Source organism: Moschus berezovskii, chromosome 24 (genome assembly GCF_049115385.1).
Source record: "Moschus berezovskii isolate FMDL1 chromosome 24, NW_MosBer_1.0, whole genome shotgun sequence".
Taxonomy (NCBI): domain Eukaryota; kingdom Metazoa; phylum Chordata; class Mammalia; order Artiodactyla; family Moschidae; genus Moschus; species Moschus berezovskii.
The window spans coordinates 48,923,228-48,943,520 of NC_142483.1; the positions used below are offsets into that span (position 1 = coordinate 48,923,228).

The window sequence follows — 20,293 nt, forward strand, 5'->3', positions numbered from 1 at the left end:
AGGGAACTAAGATCCTGCCTGCTGTGTGGTGCGGCCAAAAATCAGAAAAGAAGAAGTGTCCACAAACACTAACAAGTATCTGAAGTTTCCTGCAGCTTGAGGCATTTGAGTGAAGTCTATCTGCCAGTCCTCAGTGGGACCAGCTCCTCTATATTGAGTTCCCACCTGGGGGTGTCTAGCAGCAGTCTTTGGATTATTTTTGGCACACAGTTCAGCCTGGCCAAAGGCAGGGAAAGGTGGCCTGAGACTGAGGCCAGGGAGAGACTGAGAAAGGAAACTGGGCAACGGACTTCCTCAAACACCAGCTGCCCGGCCTGTGGTACTGCAGTCCCACCCACAGCTGCTTCTGGATGAGGAGCAGGCGAGGTGGAAGCTGACAGGGTAACCCCACCCTCAGGAGACCACAGGAGACCCAGGGGCGTGCTGGGCGCAGGCTGTGAGAACAGTGGCAGCCAGGGAAGGCCTTCGTAGGGCGGGGGGTCGTGTCACTGACCACTCAATGAACATGTGTGCTGAAAGCCCTCGGGTGGCAGAACCTGGTTAGATCCTGGGATAAAGACAGACCAGAAGCAGGCTTGGCCTTAAACATGACTTAGGCAAGTAAGGAAGTAGTGGGAAGGCAGTGCAGCTGAGGTGACTGAGATTAAGTCAGAGAACCGGCTGGCCAGGGCAGGGAGCAGAAGCACGGCCTGGATATCAGGGCCTGGCCAGGTGCCACATCCCGCTGGAGCAGCCTGGGCCATTGCCCTTCAGATACAGAACTTGGGCTTGACTGCAGGGCACAGGGAACCACTAAGTGCCTTGAGGCAGGTGAGGGGAACCTTAATCATTAAGCATCCACCAGGAGCCAGGCACTCAGTAGGTGCTTTCTGTACCAATGCCTCTCAGATTCACTGTGTTTACATCAAACTCCTAAAAATTTCATTAAAATGCAGTCTCTATGTTTCATATCTCATAATAACCTATAATGGGAAAAAAATCTGAAAAAGAATTTATATGTATATATGGATGTATGCACAACTGAATCACTTTGCTGTATACCTGAAGTGCTGTAAGTCAAATACACTTTGATGGAAAAAAAATTTTTTTAAATAAAACAATGTAAGCATACCTTAGAAATATTGTGAGTTTGGTCCCAGACCACTGTAATAAAGTAGATCCACAATAAGTGAGTCACATGAAAAAATACAAAAAATACAGATACCTAGAGATGACTTTTCTTTATAGCAAATAAAAGCTTGAAGTCAAAGTCACTCAGTCGTGTCCGATTCTTTGTGACCCCGTGGACTGTAGCCCACCAGGCTTCTCCGTCCATGGGATTCTCCAGACAAGAATAACTGGAGTGGGTTACCATTTCCTTCTCCAGGGAATCTTCCCGACCCAGGAATGGAACCCAGGTCTCCCACATTGCAGTCAGACGCTTTAACCTCTGAGCCAATCGGGGAAGCAGAAGACATAAAAAAAAAGGCAGAGTCTGATTTAAGAGGTCTGGGGTGGCGGCAGCCTGAGGTGCTGCATTGGAGAAGCTCCCAGCTGGGATCACACTTTGAGAAGAAAAACTAGCTCATTTAATCTGCACCCCAGTGCTGTCCGGTGAGTATTATGGGCTCCCTTTTATTAGCAGGAAAACAGAGGCTCAGTTTCTGGGCCTGCCTGAAAGCACATCATAAAGAGAGTTACTCTGTTTCCTGCCCTCTGCCCCCTGAGAGAGGTAACACAGTCCCCAAATTAACACACTCCCTCCTAGCCCCTCTGGGTCAGCCCCAGGCTCTTCCGAGTCTCTGACTTCAGACCCTCCCATCTCAGCTTGCCTCCAGCCTGGAGCTTCTGAGCCTACAGCGGCATCTAAAGATAGTCTACCTCACAGGAAACCAGATACTATTGGCTAACTTTGCAAATAAAGATGCCCTCAGAGGAAAGGGAGATACTCTCTGACAGACGGTGCCTGGGACAGGAAGGCTGCTGACTGGAAACTCGCCACCTCTCGAGGTTCCCTACCCAGATCCAGCCCAGGTAGGAGCAGAGGGCTTGTTAACACCTGTGGGCGCGCTGGGTGAGGCACTGTGGTCAGAGGTCAAAGTGGGTTAGTGAGGCTGGTTTGCTGTACTTGCTGACAAGGGAGACCATTTTCCAGAGGATCTTACAGCCTAAATGTACTCGGGGGCTTGGCAGGGGAAGACAGTGACTTACTAGATCACTATGATGTGCTCAACATGGTGAAATATGATTAGAAGTGTTAGTAATTACGTTTCAGGGGCCTGGAGAAATGCTCAAAAAAAAAAAGGATCATTTAAAATTGCATCTGCAAGCTATTATATATAGGGTGGATAAAAAACAAGGTTCTACACTATAGCCAAGGGAACTATATTCAATATCCTATAATAAACCATAATGGAAAAGAATATATACATATATGAATCACTGTTCTATAGCAGAATTAACACATTATGAATCAACTATGATAAAAGAAAAAAAAGGTAAGATTGCATCTGGATGATATTGAGGAATTACTGTTCAGTTTCTAAGGTAAGAAACAGCATCAAAGTTATTATTACCATCATCATTTTTTTTTCTGGCCGTACTGTGAGCGTTGCGAGATCTTAGTTCCCTAACCAGGGATTCAACATGGCCAGGGCAATAAAATCGTGGTGTCTCAGCAACTAGGACCACCGGGGAACTCCCATTATTATTATCACTAACTTTCCACATCTGTTTTATGCTCCTTCTCCATGTATTCCTAGAAATATTTTTTTTTAAATAGCAACAATAAGAATCCACTGTAGAGTCTGAAGCATAAACATACAATTTATATTTTTAGGAACAAAATAAGTAAAATGGACAGCAAGCCCTTTCCTGGTCTTTCCTTGTGGCACTACCTTATTCTTGACTTTCTGCTCAAAAGTGACATCTCTTTTCCTTGTCAAGTCTTTATTTTTTTTTCCTATAATTAAAAAAAAATTTATTTTTTCTTTCTTGAGTTTTTTCTTTCCTTTTTCTTCCATGCTTTTTTGCACCATCTGCATTTTTTATATGAGCATCCACTGCATTTATAGTGAAAACCATTTTAGTAATAAATTGCTGACAGACTTTGATGTTCAACATAGATGCATGCTTTTATAATCACTGTGAGGACATTCAGGCTCAGAAGGTTTGTGTCACTGGAAAACCTCATCTTCAGAAAGAAAGTAAGAGTGGACACACACGTGGGTGAATTGTGACTCTTGGTAGGGAAGAAAACCTATACAACATCACTTTAAATATGTTCCTGTGCCCTTTTGTCTTTTCCCTAAACCTACGTTCATCTGAAAACATAATACACTCAAAGGGCAGTGTGCAGGTCAACAACTCATAAACTGATCTCCCATCTAACCCCCATCCAGGCAGCAGCAGAGAACCCGACCAGCCCCCGGCCGCCTGCATCAGGCCTCTCCTGATCACCACCCCTGCCCTCCCAGAGATCACCTGAATCCTCACCTTTATGGTCATTGATTCTCTCCTTGTCCTTGTAGCTTTACAAGGATTTTAAAGCTTTACATGGACCATCTTTGCCTGTTTCTCACCGTCACATATATGAATTCCTACAGTAGATCTATTTCTTTGGTGTGCATTTTAAAAATGCATTCATACTGGTAATTCCCTGGTGGTCCAGTGTTTAAGACTCCACGTTCCCAATGCAAGGTGCATGGAATCAATCCATGGTCAGGGAACTCAGGTCCCACAGGTTGCATCAGTTCAGTCACTCAGTCATGTCTGACTCTTTGCGACCCCATGAATCACAGCACGCCAGGCCTCCCTGTCTATCACCAACTCCCGGAGTTCACTCAAACTCATGTCCATCGAGTCAGTGATGCCATCCAGCCATCTCATTCTCGGTCGTCCCCTTCTCCTCCCGCCCCCAATCCTTCCCAACATCAGAGTCTTTTCCAGTGAGTCAACTCTTCACATGAGGTGGCCAAAGTATTGGAGTTTCAGCTTTAGCATCAGTCCTTCCAATGAACACCCAGGACTGGTCTCCTTTAGGATGGACTGGTTGGATCTCCTTGCAGTCCAAGGGACTCTCAAGAGTCTTCTCCAACACCACAGTTCAAAAGCATCAATTCTTCGGTGCTCATTTTTCTTCACAGTCCAACTCTCACATCCATACATGACCACGGGAAAAACCATAGCCTTGACTAGACGGACCTTGGTTGGCAAAGTAATGTCTCTTCTTTTTAATATGCTATCTAGGTTGGTCATAACTTTCCTTCCAGGGAGTAAGCATCTTTTAATTTCATGGCTGCAATCACCATCTGCAGTGATTTTGGAGCCCAAAAATATAAAGTCAGCCACTGTTTCCACAGTTTCCCCATTTATTTTCCATGAAGTGATGGGACCAGATGCCATGATTTTATTTTCTGAATGTTGAGCTTCAAGCCAACCTTTTCACTCTCCTCTTTCACTTTCATCAAGAGGCTTTTGAGTTCCTCTTCACTTTCTGCCATAAGGGTGGTGTCATCTGCATATCTGAGGTTATTGATATTTCTCCCGGCAATCTTGATTCCAACTTGTGTTTCTTCCAGCCCAGCGTTCCTCATGATGTACTCTGCATAGAAGTTAAATAAGCAGGGTGACAATATACAGCCTTGATGTATTCCTTTTCCTAGCCAAAAAAAAAAAAAAAAGTATTCATACTCTAGGGGATGTAGATGTATACACAAAAATGTTTACGACAGCACTGTTCACCATGGTCTCAAACTGAAAGCCACCCAAAGGTGCACCAGCATGAAACAGATGATAACCACGGGACACTCACACGGTGCAATCCTACTCAGCAGTGACAATGACCAGACCACAGCCACCACAATAGCATGGATGAGATACAACCAGAAACACTTAGATGAATTTATAGATAAATGCGAAATTGGGCCATATTCACAGGGCACTTATCAAATGCACCGCATCACTTTTCTTATACTCTTATTATGAAACAATAATAAAAAATTCACAGAGGCTGTATCTTAGACATTTTCACCTCCACAGAAACAAGCACAGTGCCTATTGCTGGGGAAACAGAATGAAAAGCAAAATATCTGACCCAGAAAAACCTCTCCATGAAGACAGTAGAGAAAGAACTGTCATTATTTTTTGTTTGTTTTAATTGGAGGCTAATTACTTTACAGTATTGTGGTGGTTTTTGCCATGCATTGATGTGAATCTGCCCTGGGTGTACATGCGTCCCCCATCCTGAACTCACCTCCCACCTCCCTCCCCATCCCAGCCCTCAGGGTCATCCTAGTGCACCAGCCCCGAGCACCCTGCCTCATGCATTGAACCTGGGCTGGAGATCTGTTTCACATATGATAATATACATGTTTCAATGCTATTCTCTCAAATCATCCCACCCTCGCCTTCTCCCACAGAGTCCAAAAGTCTGTTCTTTACATCTGTGTCTCTTCTGCTATTTTGCATATAGGGTCATTATTACCATCTTTCTGAATTCCATATATATGCATTAATATACTGTATTGGTGTTTTTCTTTCTGACTTACTTCACTCTGTATAATAGGCTCCAGTTTCATCCACCTCATTACCACTGATTCAAATGCATTCTTTTTAATGGCTGAGTAATACTCCATTGTGTATATGTACCACACCATTCTTATCCATTCATCTGCTGATGGACATCTAGGTTGCTTCCATGTCCTGGCTATTATAAACAGTGCTGCAACGAACACTGGGGTACACGTGTCTCTTTCAATTCTGGTTTCCTCGGTGTATATGCCCAGCAGTGGGATTGCTGGGTCATATGGCAGTTCTATTTCCAGTTTTTTAAGGAATCTCCACACTGTTCTCCATAGTGGCTGTCCTAGTTTGCATTCCCACCAACAGTGTTAGAGGGTTCCCTTTTCTCCACACCCTCTCCAGCATTTTTTGCTTGTAGATGTTTGGATAGCAGTCATTCTGACAGGTGTGAGATGGTACCTCATTGTGGTTTTGATTTGCATTTCTCTGATAATGAGTGATGTTGAGCATCTTTTCATGTGTTTATTAGCCATTTGTATGTCTTCTTTGGAGAAATGTCTGTTTAGAAGAACTCTGTCATTATTGAATAAGAATTAAGCATCATATGCGTCACAGGCAAACCCCTACGAGGTAGTAAAGACACACAAAAAAATCTCACTTCAGACACAACCCCTTAGACACGAGTTCTCAAGGCACTCAACAACTAGTGCTCAAGTTAGGGAACCTGACAGTCACACACAGTTCATCCCAAGTTCAGCATGGTCATCTGTATTAGCTGGCTTCATCCATCCAGAGGAGAAACAAGCTTCTCATCTCTTTAGGATCAGAGGTAGTTGTGTAACTTGGAGCCAGGTTCCTGCCCAAGTCAGGCTCCTCTCCTTCCCCTGGCACTGGGAGTCTGGGCACCAACATGCGCATTTCAAAGAGATGGCTCCCAGCTTGAAATTTGCAGAGGAAATGATCAACATGTCCAAGAGGGGAGAAGGGACTCACAACTATACGTCTTCTCAAGTAAATGCTCTAAGAAAAAGGAAACAAGGGGACTCTTGTCCCTTATTTTCAACAGGGAGAATTAAGCCTCTTATTTTTAATTTTTACTTGTCCTTATGCCAGTGTATGGTAAAGATACTTAGTAATATTGACTTAATCCATAATTAATTAATAAGCGAGTCCATGTCTTCTTCAGTTATTAAAAAAGGAAAATCATAAAGCATTTCTTTTCTAGATTTCACAGTTTACTTTGACAGAGATAAATACCATTAAGGACGCTGCAGAGGAAAGCAGAGGGAGGCGTGACCCAGAACAAAGGCAGGTTCTGTGCAGGGGCAGCTCACACATGAGCACAGGGGCCTCCCCCGTGTATGGTCTTTTCCTGTTACTGGTCTTGGCTTGGGGTGTGCATTTGGCTTGTGTAAAATGCTGGGTGGCCATGCCAAGTCGTTCTAGGTTGATGACTTGCTGCAAGAATAGAGTTGCTGAATTTACTGCACGGAGGATGCGGTGTAAGCTGTAAAACGTGGCCACTGCCCCTCAGTATGGAATTCAAGGCCCCTCCATCTGCCTTTTTTTTTTTTTTGCCTTCTCAGTCTTAGCTCTCTCTGAATCCTAAGGAGAGGTCTCTTATAAAAATAACTATCATTGTAAACTGGAAAACCACCAGGTTCTGAAAACACAGGGGCTCAAAGAGCCAGGGGTGTGGACTTGGGGTGAGACTGAGAACCTTCCTATGTAGCCCGTGGTGAACTCCAGATTTGTCAGAACCCAAATGAACTGATTCAGCTCTCTGTCTCCAAGCAGAACCGCATCTGAATGCTGGGTGCCTGTGAGCCCAGAAGTTTCGCAGGTTGCTGGGCAGTCACTCTGTGGACACGAGGCCACGCTTCCCCGACCCAGGACTCACGCTGCTCTTTTAAGACTGTTTCCTTCTGTTCGGTCCTTGGAAAACTGATTATCCAGAGCTGGCCGGGCTCTCCGATATGGTCCAGTCCAGGGCTCTCATTACCCACATCAAGACGCTGAGGCATAGCTGGGAGGGAGATGCTCAGGGTCTGCCGGCTGATCTCGGGGCGTGTGGACCCCTATGAAGTACGCAGCTCTGAAGAGCAACTCTGCATATTTGAAGGCAGGAAAAGAAGCTGATCCTTTAGCTTTCAGCCTTTTCTTCTCCAGAGAAAAGGATCTAAATTTTCTCACCACAATTACTGAGAGTTAGATTCTGAGGGTCTGGCAGTGAGGACCAACCGCCTGGTCATGGCTGGAGAAGCAAATAATGTCTCCCCGCCCCCCATTCCCCACCTGCTATTTCAGGGAGGCTCAGCTTTCTGGGTCCTGAGTCTAAACCCAGGAACAGTGCTCAGGGTCACATCATGAATTTTATCCTTTAAAGGCGGAGGTGGGGGGTCACCTCTACTATTTTCCAGCTCTTGTTTTAGAGAAGTGGCCTGCAGTAACTTGCAGAATTTTCCTCCAAGAGGAAAAACCCAGTGCAGGGCAGGAAGCATGGCTTTGTGAAGAGACGCATCTGGCTTAAACTCCTGGCCCTGCTGCTCCCTTGATAAGTTACTCAAGTCTCTGCTTGCTGGGGGTGATTTTGCAGTCATTTCCCACGAGGTGTTGTGGCAAGAATTAAATGGGGTCTTGTGTCTGTAGCATGACACTGAGCGGGTCCCTAGGAACGGCAGCCTTCTCTCCTTCTAAACCGGGGCTTCCAGAGAATAACCGCAGGTTCTAGAATGTCAAGAGACAGTGGCACCCACATGGGGAAAGTCGGGATCCAGGATCAAGCAATTCCTGAGTTTTGTTTGGTCCAAAGGAAAAATATTAAGCCTAACAACTGGCATTAGACTGAACCTCAAACCCTTCTGTACTCAAGTGCCTAAAAGGCCATAAAAAGAGAGCAAGGGAGGTAAACAAACAAGGCACATTGGATCTAGAAAACGGTAAGCAGGACGTGAAGCCAAAAGAGAGGGCGAAGCAACACGAAAAAGACGTTGGGGAGAAGAAAGGGGATGGAGGCCACCTAATGAGAAGGAAGTATAGAAAAGGGAAGCTGACTGGAAAAAATGGGTAATGGTGACCGAAAAAAAAAAAGGTTAAAAAATAAGTGAGCAGGCCAAAGAAAAGGAAGTGACCGGAGGAAGTAGGACAGGATCAGCAGTAGAGCTGGCTGGGTGTTTTTTAAAGCAGGTTCTACTATGTGACTAAGACAGCCATGTGTATTCAAAGCTCAGCTTCGAGGTTCAGCCCAGACTCTTCCAGCTCAGCATCATTTAGTAAAACGTTGACTTAACAGAGCAGAGGGTGAGGAGGCCCAAGTATAGTTGGGGGGATGTGTGTGGTGAGCCTAGGTTAGTGCGGTGGGATCTATGCTAATGCTTCTTTCCAGCACCCATCCTTCCCCTTGCAACCCCATCTACATGGACCTCACTTACTACATGCTGCAAGGGCTTAATGCATTGGATTCTTGCACTTGATTTCTGGTGCCTCAGGGGCCAGGAGGCCAGTGTCCAGCCTGAGTGAAAGCCAATTAGATCCCTGACAGCCCTCTGACCCCTGGGCATTGGCCCCACTCTCATCTGCTGCCAAGAGTCCTATCTTCAGGTTCCTGGCCCAGGGCTGGAACATCTCAGAGGACCTAGAAATAAAAGGTCCACCCTGCTTGGGCTCACCTTTCCTGAAAAGGTGCCTGGATAAAACTGTCAAGTTCTAGACACTTTGTGTTATTTAACCCTTACTGCAATTCTAAAAGGAAAGTTCTGTATTTAATTCACTGCCCTGCTGAAGGGCTCCAGGACACTTGTGATGAGAGGACAGGGAAGGTGCAGCAAGAGCTCAGAAAAGGCCAGGCTGGCTGAAACAAACAGGTGGTGGGGGGCAAGGAGGTGCCCGGTCCCTCCTCTCTCCTCGCTGGGCGCCTGGATCAGGGCTGCCGTGTGTGTGCCCGTTCCCTTCACCTGTCTCCTTGCTCTTCAGTGATCCAGAAACACCTGCCTGAAGATTTGTAGGAGGTCCCTGTGTATGAGACATGGTGCCAAGAGAACATCAAACCCAGCACGTGCATATTTGGCAAAAATCAAGTCAATCTCAGACTGGGGCGTGTGAAGAGCTCTAGACATCCAGTCTTAGGACAGACAGATGGAATCACTAACTGTGAAAGCCTCCCCGTGTCCCCACTTGCCCTGCAGATGTCCCCAACCCACCACTCTCCACTCAGCCCCCAAGTGTGGAAGGACAGGGGCAGGAAGGGTGGTGATGGGGAAGTCACGGAGATCCCGCTGTGTCCTCGTGTGGCCCCTCCCTATCTCTGGCGCCAAGGCGCCCTTGCCTCAGTGGGGCTGCACTTGACCTGAGGATGTTTGCCAGGCGCCCTCCCTGGGAGCAGTGCTGCAGGGTCACTGGGTGGAAGGCACTCTAGCCAGGTAGGAATGCAGGGGTGAGAATTAGGAAAGGGGGCAGGGTCATCCTGGCAGATGTCTCCTTTTCTATGATTACAGAGAACCAGGATTTTTTTTATTATTGCTATTATAATTATTACTGAGAAGGGGAAACCTAGCACTGGCAGAGGGGGCCTTCTCTGCTCTCATCTTTCAGGTTTTACTCCTGGCACTGGCTGTGATACTTGGAATTTTGAGGTTCAGGGAATTCAGAGAACTTGGTCGCACAGTGTGTTAGGAGAAAGGGAAAATTCCTGGATGACAGTTGGATCACTCCAGCTGACATGTTTCTAGAAGTGGGTGGGCGGATTTGACTAAGAAAGTCTTGGGCTTTTGCAGCAATGGTGGGAAAGAAAGATTCTTTTTGTGGTTGCATTTCTATTAACAGTTCTCTCCCCTGAAAGGACAGATTGTGGTAAAGAAATGAAAATAATTAGAAGTGAAAAGTCAAAAGAAAGAATTAAACAATGTTGAATTTCCAAATGATTCCGAGGTGTGGCTTTTCCAGCGTCTTTTCCTCCTGAGACCATCCCTCCCACCTGCTTTGCAATAGCAGTTTAATGAACAGTCAGTGAAACAAATCTCAAGTACAAACACACGCATCGAAAACTATGCTCTGAGGATGAAGCAACTTCTAATTTGCGGGAAAAGGATTAAATATTTCTGTTTCCTGAAAAGAGTTATTTTGTATTTTGTTTTCTATTAAAATGTGTTTAGTTTCCAAAAGGAAAAAAAAATCATCAAGTCAATCTAAAAGCACCAAGTTCCTGGGCTTTAGGACTGGATACAGGCCCCAAAGAGATAGAAAATGATTTTTATTGTCCTTGGACTCCTCTCGAGGTCAACACCGCCAGCTCCTGACACTGGGGGGAGGAGGAGGAGGAAGAGGGGGTCTAGCCCCAGCATCTCCAACAAAGACTTGACTGTTTGCTACCCTACAAGCTGCAAGTCCAGGAAGACAGGCTCCAGCTGCAAGTCCAGGAAGACGGGCTCCAGCTGCAAGCCACCTGCACCACGCGGCTGCTCCCTGCCTCCCCACATTTCAGCTGAGCCGTCTGACATTTCTGTCACTTAAAAATGGTTGAACATCAGCCACTTTATATGGTTCAACTTAGCTTTTATTGATTAAGGGCATGGCTAGAGGTTCCTCTCTGAGAAAAGGGCATTGTAGCCAAGAGCAAAGAGAGCACACACCTTCCTGGGGCTGAGGACTCCATCCCAGCCTGAGATGGCCCAGGCCAGAAGGCCTTAGGCCACTTCACCGGCAGCCTGGGTGAGACAGACAAGTGGACCAGCGTGCCAACCTGAGGCTGGGAAGGGAGAAGCAAAGGGTGGGTCCTCGCTGCGGCAGAGACACCATCTTGGTATAACCAGCATGAAAAGGGTGTAGCGGGGTGTGGAAACTCCCTTGGTTAGAGAAGTGTGAGCTTTGGTTTGAGCTGTGCTGGGCGACAGGCAGTGACAAGCAGGAGGTGTGTGCTGAGGTTTCTGAGAGCCTGTCTTGTGGTATCACAAGGAAGAGGAGGGGCCCCAGAGGTCCATGGTGAAAGGCCTCCCCTTGCAGACTCTGGAGTGAGTCCTGGCTGGGAGAAGGGAGGATGGGTATGTGTCACTTCCCAACCCGAGCAGAAATTTCTTGCCTTTCCATTTCTGTCCAGAAAGAAACAGAAAAAGAACAGTGGGGGAGGGTAGGCCACAGTGATGTGCAGGACTGGTAATTATTAATTAGCCCCTGGGACCTGAGGCCACAGGCTAACTGAGCCCGTCCTCCATCTGGGATCCGTTGGCCCCTTCATGACTGCAGAGGCCTGGATGATGCTGGCACACCCTCTGCACTTGTAGGATGACTGACCATCCCAGTTGGCTTAGAACTCAGGGGTTTCCAAAATGTGAGACTTTCAGTGCTAAAACCAGAAGAGTCCTGGGCAAATCAAGGCAAGGTAATCACCCTAGAGTGTCTGACTCTAGGATTATTCCTTAAGGAAGGAATAATAATCCTTCAGTTCAGTTCAGTCGCTCAGTCGTGTCCGACTCTTTGCGACCCCATGAATCACAGCACGCCAGGCCTCCCTGTCCATCACCAACTCCCGGAGTTCACTCAAATTCATGTCCATCGAGTCAGTGATGCCATCCAGCCATCTCATTCTCTGCCATCCCCGTCTCCTCCTACCACCAATCCTTCCCAGCATCAGAGTCTTTTCTAGTGAGTCAACTCTTCGCATGAGGTGGCCAAAGTATTGGAGTTTCAGCTTTAGCATCAGTCCTTCCAATGAACACCTATGACTGATCTCCTTTAGAATAGACTGGTTGGATCTCCTTGTAGTCCAAGGGACTCTCAAGAGTCTTCTCCAACACCACAGTTCAAAAGCATCAATTCTTTGGCACTCAGCTTTCTTCACAGTCCAACTCCCACATCCATACATGACCACTGGAAAAACCATAGCCTTGACTAGACGGACCTTGGATGGCAAAGTAATGTCTCTGCTTTTTAATATGCTATCTAGGTTGGTCATGACTTTCCTTCCAAGGAGTAAGCGTCTTTTAATTTCATGGCTGCAGTCAGCATCTGCAGTGATTTTATTCATTAAGGAAAAGAAAGACTTGGTTCATAGAGGAAGAGGAAAAGAAATGGCTTGCAAAAACAAAGACAGGTCTCTGGGTGCAGGTCTGCCCAGGGCTCTGTGACATCTGAGACCTCTCTCTTCAGTCTTCAAGCAGGAGAAACAAGAGTCCAGAGGGTAGAGAGATGGAAGAAAGGAATGGGGTGGAGAATGGCACTGGGGAAGTTTGAAATGGAAGTATGAATTATGGCACTAGCTCAGCTGGTAAAGAATCTGCCTGCAATGCAGGAGACCCCAGTTCAATTCCTGGATTGGAAAGATCCCCTGAAGAAAGGATAAGCTACCCACTCCAGTATTCCTGGGATTCCCTGGTGGCTCAGTTGGTAAAGGATCTGCCTGCAATGCAAGAGACCTGGGTTTGATCCCTGGGTTGGGAAGAACCCTTGGAGGAGGGCATGACAACCCACTCCAGTATTCTTGCCTGGAGAATCCCCATGGACAGAGGATATATGGCAGGCTATATAGTCTATGGGGTTACAAAGAGCAGGACACGATTGCACAACTAATACACACACCACCCCATCCCTCTCCCCCTGCTCGCTGTGGTCCTCCCTCACCCACCCACACCCTGGTTAAGCTTGCTACCTTTCAGACAGACGTTTGAAAATCAAAGAAAAAAACATCTGTCTCAAGCTTCAAAAGACTGACTTTCAAATGCTGAGCCATTTACTGTGTAGTTATGAGCATCTCAGAGACTGGCTTCCTCTCTGTCAGAGAGGTCTGTTAGAGCCTCCGTCACAGAGATTAAATAAGACAGCACACGTGACACTGGGGAATGTACTGGTCAGACACCCAACCAAAGTCTGTTTCTTCCAGTCTGCCTGTGCATAAGGAGCAGAATTCCAGCTGTTTCTCGGAGAGCTCATGCCATTACTTGTCTTCTTTTCTCATCCAGGTGCTCGCCATGCACACCGCCCTCCCTGAATCAACTTCAGAAAACATGGAGTATTATGACCTTGCAGAAGCCTGTGATATGGGCGACATCGTGGCCTTGGGAACTGTCTTTGTGGCCATACTCTACTCCCTCGTCTTTGCCTTTGGCCTGGTGGGAAATTTGTTGGTGGTGTTTGCCCTCGTCAACAGCCAGAGGTCCAAAAGTATTACTGACATTTACCTCCTGAACCTGGCCTTGTCCGATCTGCTCTTTGTAGCCACCTTGCCCTTCTGGACTCACTATGTGATAAATGAGCAAGGCCTTCACCATGCCACGTGCAAACTCACCACTGCCTTCTTCTTCATTGGGTTTTTTGGAGGCATATTCTTCATCACCGTTATCAGCGTCGACAGGTTCCTGGCCATTGTCCTGGCTGCCAACTCCATGAACAACAGGACCGTGCAGCATGGCGTCACCATCAGCCTTGGCGTCTGGGCAGCCGCCATCTTGGTGGCCACACCGCAGTTCATGTTCACCAAAGAGAAAGAAAACGAATGTTTTGGTGACTACCCTGAGATCCTGAGGGAAATCTGGCCTGTGATCCTCAATGTGGAGATTAATTTTCTTGGCTTCCTGCTCCCCCTGCTCATTATGAGTTACTGTTACTTCAGAATCATGCGGACATTGTTTTCCTGCAAGAACCACAAGAAAGCTAAAGCCATTAGGCTGATCTTTCTGGTGGTCGTCGTGTTTTTCCTCTTCTGGACACCCTATAATGTCATGATTTTCTTACAGACACTCAATCTCTATGACTTCTTTCCCAAGTGTGACGTGAAGAGGGATCTGAAGTTGGCGATCAATGTGACGGAGGCAATTGCATTTAGCCACTGTTGCCTCAATCCCCTTATCTATGCATTTGCTGGAGAGAAGTTCAGACGATACCTTTACCATCTGTACAGGAAATGCCTGGCTGTCCTGTGTTGCCATCCTGTCCATGTCAGTTTCTCTTCATCTCTGTCTGAATCACAAAGGAGCAGGCGGGAAAGTGTTCTGAGCAGCAATTTTACTCATTACACCAGTGATGGAGATATGTCCATCGTTCTCTGAAGGAATCCCAAAGCTGTGTCCCTCCAGCGAGGCTGGAGTTTCTGAGTTGACACTGAATAATGAGGACAGATTTTAAAACTTCTTACATGCAAGAAACAATGGATCCAATGCTCCCAAAACAATCCTAAAGTATTTTTGAGACTTGTGCTCAAAATCTGAATGATAAAGAGCAGACATGGCTCTTACTGCCAACGTCAGGACTTCCTTGTTTATAAATGACCGAAATTAAACTCAGACTAACTTAGCCTGAAAAGAGGCAGTAACATTCACCTTGTAGCAAGGGCAGTGAGTGGTGAGTCCTCAGTGCGAGAAGACTAGAGACTGAGTCTAGCTAGCATTTCCCCTGACTCTCAATTCTCTGAGTGGTAAGAGAGATCCCAGACTCACATAACACGTCTTTGTCATCTGAGAGGGAGTGAGACCCATCCCCCTCTGATGGCAAGGTCGAAATCCCCAGGGAAGGGCTCTGATTGGCCAAGTTTGTATCAGATCTTCATCCCTGGACCACGAGGTGGTATCCACAGGGAAGAGGAGATGCAGGAAGATGTATTTCCAAAGAGCTGAAGGTGTGGGTGCTTCTTTGATCAGACCCAACAAGAGTTGCCCACCAACCGTGCTGGGTGTCTGGCCCAGCCTCCCTCCTGATCATACTGGACAGCACACACTGCCAGACTCTTCTTCATTAAACCCTCTCTGTCATATCCCCAAACCTACAAAGCTTCCCCTAGCGTACACTGTATTAAGTCCAAACTCAAATGCCTGGCCTCCAAGATGTTCCATCGTGCAGTCCAAAAAACAGATTCCCCAGTGCCTTCTTTTCTCAAAGGACTCCAGCTCCCCCCTCAGACAGGTCTCTTTCATCTGGTCGCATGCATCACCACCTGATCCAGAACCCAGGGGAATAAACAGAAAAAAACACTGGCCCAAACTGAGAAGGCATGGTTTCTAATCTTAACTCTATCACTTATCCGGATAACTGGGGGCCAACTGAGCTTAGTTTCCTCATCTGTAGAATGGAAATAATAGTTCTTTTCGTGTAGGAAGCATGCAGCATGAGGAGCCAGCCTCCAACTCTCATAGATTCCAACCCTCCTGTCAGGTTCCCAGACTTCAGCTTTTCCCCCACCTGGTGTCGTGCTTTAGTGGTGCTGTTGATAGAGCTTAGAAGGGCCTCAGAGGCTCTGCTTGTGATGCAGCTTTTGACGCAGAGGAGGCTGGCTCCCACGGTGGTGCTCAGTGGACACTCCTAGATAAACAGATTGATAGGCTTTCCTGACTCAGTCCTCCCAGGCTGCCTGGACCATTTCCTCTCAATCAACTGGTGACAACCCTATCTGGAGAGAACCTCATCATTCATGCCACTGCTAACCTGAACAGCCCGAGTCCCAGGACAGCTTTCCCTTTCTCAGTTAACGTTTGACATGATCTGAACCTTTAAAGCTTGAAAAACGATTGTGATGATGCTAAAGAAAATATCACCTATAATCTAATCACGCAATATCTTCATGTACCCACTGGACCTTGTTCACAGCCTCACATGTTTCAAGTTGCAATCATAGAGTACGGACAGTTTTATAATCTGCTTTTTTTTTTTCTTCTCTTAACATTAGGCCACAGATAATGATCTGTTTCTGTATTTTTTTTTAATGATCATTTTAGAAGACTCTGCCAGGTTGTGTACTCACTGAAGGCATCTGCCTCATTGCTCTGCTTCTCACTCCTTGGAAGTCAACGTATTTGTTAACCCAATGACAGAATGAATTACATTCCATTAAGATCATGTACTGTAACTTATCATTACCCTGTTAATAAACACTTCATGTGTTTCTAATATTTAGCAAATAGATATTTTACAGCACTTTTCTGTGTAATTTTCTTTCTCCCCTTCAATTACTTCCTTTGGATAAATTCCTTGCCATGGGGCTAACTGGGCCAAAGGGCGTGGGTACTTTTTAGCTTTTGACACAAACATATGAAACTAATAAACTGCAAAACCTTTATTGAGCATGTATTATATATAACATGTGAGCTCAGGTCCAGAGCTGTTCCAAAGATGAGTGTGATAAGGCCTCTGCCCTCAGTGCTTCAGTTCAGTTCATTCTTTCCTCTTTCCTTAGGAGTCCACTAATAAGTTAAAATTTTAATGAGAAATTTCATGATTCAACAGTTAGGACAAGGATCAGGTAATAAGGGAGGAAACTGTGAACACCCTGAGAACACCCTCTTCCATTGGTTGTCTGAGCCAGAGCTCTAGCAGCTTCCCACCACATACTCTGTTCCCAGAGCCTTTCACTGTTCTCAGGCTTTTCTCTTAAAATCTCAAGATCTTAAGACTCAGGCGCTTAACATTTAAATGCAGAACTCAAAAGTTTAAAAAAAAAAAAAGCATACTCTTACATTATTTGTAACACAAGAACAAGGACACTGACCTGAGTCGTTAAGGATCTTAATCGTAGAACATCTTACCTGAGTCTTACCTGATCAGGTGATACCTGATCCTTGTCCCAACTGTTGAATCATGAAATTTTTCATTAAAATTTTAACTTATTAGTGGACTCCTAAGAAAAGAGGAAAGAATTCCCTTGTCTTGAGAAACAAAGAAGAGAGACAAACAAACCTTTCATTTCCAGAAGACAATTAGATTTGTATCATAAGAAACGTTCATTCATTTTGCTAAGATAGAATAGGGAGAAAATAAGGAAGGTCGTTGAAAAACCCTAAATAGCTGTGATGCTTGTGTCTAAGGAAAGGAAGGTACATCTGAAAAGGACAGCTGACCCTAAGAGCACAGCTGAATCAGATCTACCATGGTTTCTGGGCTCTGGGCTTTCCCAAAGCAGAAGGAAACTCCAAATACAGATAGACATCTATGACTGAGTCCCAGCAGACTGACTCTGTGACCCTGGGCAAGGTATTTGACATTTCTAAGGTTCAATTTTCTCATCTGGCAAATAAGAATAAAAACAGTGCCCACTTCCTAGAAAGATGATGAGGATTTAGTAAGATTACCTTCCCAAAGCTCACAACACAGGTTTGGAAAGCAAGGTCTGACAAATGGTGGCAACTACTTTCTTTTATTATTATTATTATTAGATTGACTCTTTCCCAGTGAGGAAACCCATACTATGTTGCCCATGCCATCTTGCTTTTTCCCAGAATCACAGTATGGTGGGTGGTCAGAAATAGCTGAGTACAAACCCACACTTTGCAGGTTAGAGAAAGGATGTCCAGAGAGGGCCAGAGATTGGCCCAAGACCAAACAGTGAGTTAATCAAAGAGGTAGATCCCTTAACTCTCAGTTTACTGACTTCCTCCTCCTAATAAAAATATAGACCAATCCTATGGTAACTACAGTTAACAATACTGTGTTGTGTATTTGAAAGTTGCTAAAATAGTTGATTTCAATATTTGAGAAACTTTTTCATCTTTATTTATTTTATGTCTTAGACTAGGCTGTGCATGGCATACAGGATCTTTGTTCCCTGAACAGGGATCAAACCCATGCCCCCTGCATTTGGAGCGCAGAGTCTTAACCTATGGACTGTCAGGGAAGTTCCTAAGAAGATTTTAAAAGTTCTCACCACACACGAAAAAATAATAACTATGTGAAGTGATAGATGTGTTAATTAACCTTATTTCATAATCACTTTACAATATACACATACATAAGTATACTTAGAAAACCATAAGTTCAGTTCAGTTCAGTCACTCCGTTGTGTCCAACTCTTTGCGACCCCATGAATCGCAGCACGCCAGGCCTCCCTGTCCATCACCAACTCCCGGAGTCTACTCAAACTCATGTGCATCGAGTCGGTGATGCCATCCAGCCATCACATTCTCTGTCGTCCCCTTCTCCTCCCGCCCCCAATCCCTCCCAGCATCAGAGTCTTTTCCAGTGAGTCAACTCTTCCCGAGTTTCAGCTTTAGCATCAGTCCTTCCAATGAACACCCAGGGCTGATTTCCTTTAGGATGGACTGGTTGGATCTCCTTGCAGTCCAAGGGACTCTCAAGAGTCTTCTCCAGCACCACAGTTCAAAAGCATCAATTCTTCGGCGATCAGCTTTCTTCACAGTCCAACTCTCACAACCATACATAACCACTGGAAAAACCATAGCCTTGACTAGACGGACCTTTGTTAGCAATGTCTCTGCTTTTGAATATGCTATCTAGGTTGGTCATAACTTTCCTTCCAAGGAGTAAGCGTCTTTTAATTTCATGGCTGCAATCAGCATCCGCAGTGATTTTGGAGCCCCCCAAAATAAAGTCTGACCCTGCTCCACTGTTTCCCCATCTATTTCCCATGAAGTGATGGGACCAGATGCCATGATCAGGGATGACCTAAATCAAATTCCATTCCTGGGCATATATCCAGAGAAAACTCTAATCCAAAAAGATACATGAACCCCTCCCTATGTTCATTACAGCACTATTCACAGTAGTCAAGACATGGAGACAACCTAAATGTCCATCACAGAGAAATAGATATACAATGGAATACTACTCGGCCACTAAAAAGAATGAAATCATGCCATCTGCAGCAACAGGGATGCAATTAGAAATTAGCATACTAAGTAAAGTAAATTAGAAGAGAAAGACAAATACCATATCACTTATATATGGAATCTAAACTATGACACAAATGAACCTATCTATGAAACAGAAACAGAATTAGGGACACAGAGAACAGACTCGTGGCTGCCAAGGGGGTGGAGGTTGCAGGAGGGATGGAGTGGGAGATTGGGTTAGCAGATATAAGCTATTGTACATGGGAATAGGTAAACAACAAGGTCTTACCGCATAGCACAGAGAACTATATTCAGTATTCTATGATAAACCATAATGGAAAAGGATATTTAAAAAAGAATGTATGCATAGCTACAACTGAATCCCTTTGCTGTACAGCAGATTAACACAACATTGTAAATCAACTATTCTTCAATTAAAAGCCAAATACATAAAAGTGACCAATAACATCACAAAAGAAGTTATTTTAAGGAAACAGAGATGACTTAGCATTTGAGTTAAGGAGAGGCCATCTGAGACATGCAAAGTCTACCGGAAGGGGTTAAAGGAAGTTATTGCTGAATGGGGATAGAGTTTCAGTGTTGCAAGAGTTATGGGGAGGGATGGTGGTGATGGCATATAACCCATATGAGTGAATTTAATATTTCTGATTTGTACACTTCAAATTTAAGATAGTAAATTTTATGTATATTTTGCCACAATTTTAAAATTAGGGGGGAAAATCCCAACAAAATCTAGGAAGAGAAGAAGGTAATGACACTCTAAGAAGGGAAGGGTGTCTTGGAGGGAGAAGAAATAGAGATGAACTGGGTACCCTTGAAGTCCTTCTGTAATTTGAATGCTTAAAATATTGACTTCTATATGAAATATAAACAATCTGCAAAAGGCAACAAAGAATTAATTCAAGGTTTCACACAGTTGGTTGCAGGAAGGTTGATTTTCAATGCATCCACTATCATTTTGAATACACTTGGATGCAGGCATCACAATATAATGTAGAGCTCGGTACTTGCAAAATGAAAGAAAGAAAAAAAAAATAAGCAACCTTATTTAAATCTCCATGTGTATACCTATGGCTGTTTCTTGTTGATGTTTGACAAAAAACAACAAAATTCTGTAAAGCAATTATCCTTCAACTAAAAAATAATTAAATTGGAAAAGAAAAAAGAAAAAAAATTCTCCAATGAATTCTTTCTGGGTTGAATCTCACAAATTATTTATATCTTATATG

At 45.0% G+C, this 20,293-nt stretch overlaps 1 protein-coding gene and 1 long non-coding RNA gene across 3 annotated transcripts in view; one reads left to right on the plus strand and one right to left on the minus strand.

Moving 5' to 3' along the window:
* Window positions 1-20,293, minus strand: part of LOC129548132 (uncharacterized) — a 111,465-nt gene that overhangs the window by 13,816 nt on the left and 77,356 nt on the right. The window contains exon 8 of one of the 2 annotated variants that reach the window (XR_016036234.1): window positions 13,778-13,936. The exons of the other annotated variant lie outside the window; for it this stretch is intronic. This is a non-coding gene — a long non-coding RNA (uncharacterized LOC129548132). The remainder of the gene's footprint in view (window positions 1-13,777; window positions 13,937-20,293) is intronic. 2 annotated transcript variants of the gene reach the window in all.
* On the plus strand, window positions 1,877-15,276 carry CX3CR1 (C-X3-C motif chemokine receptor 1). Its single transcript, XM_055414612.2, has 2 exons — window positions 1,877-2,013; window positions 13,452-15,276. Exon 2 carries the CDS (start codon window positions 13,461-13,463, stop codon window positions 14,535-14,537), a length of 1,077 nt encoding a protein of 358 aa, XP_055270587.2. The 5' UTR covers window positions 1,877-2,013; window positions 13,452-13,460; the 3' UTR covers window positions 14,538-15,276.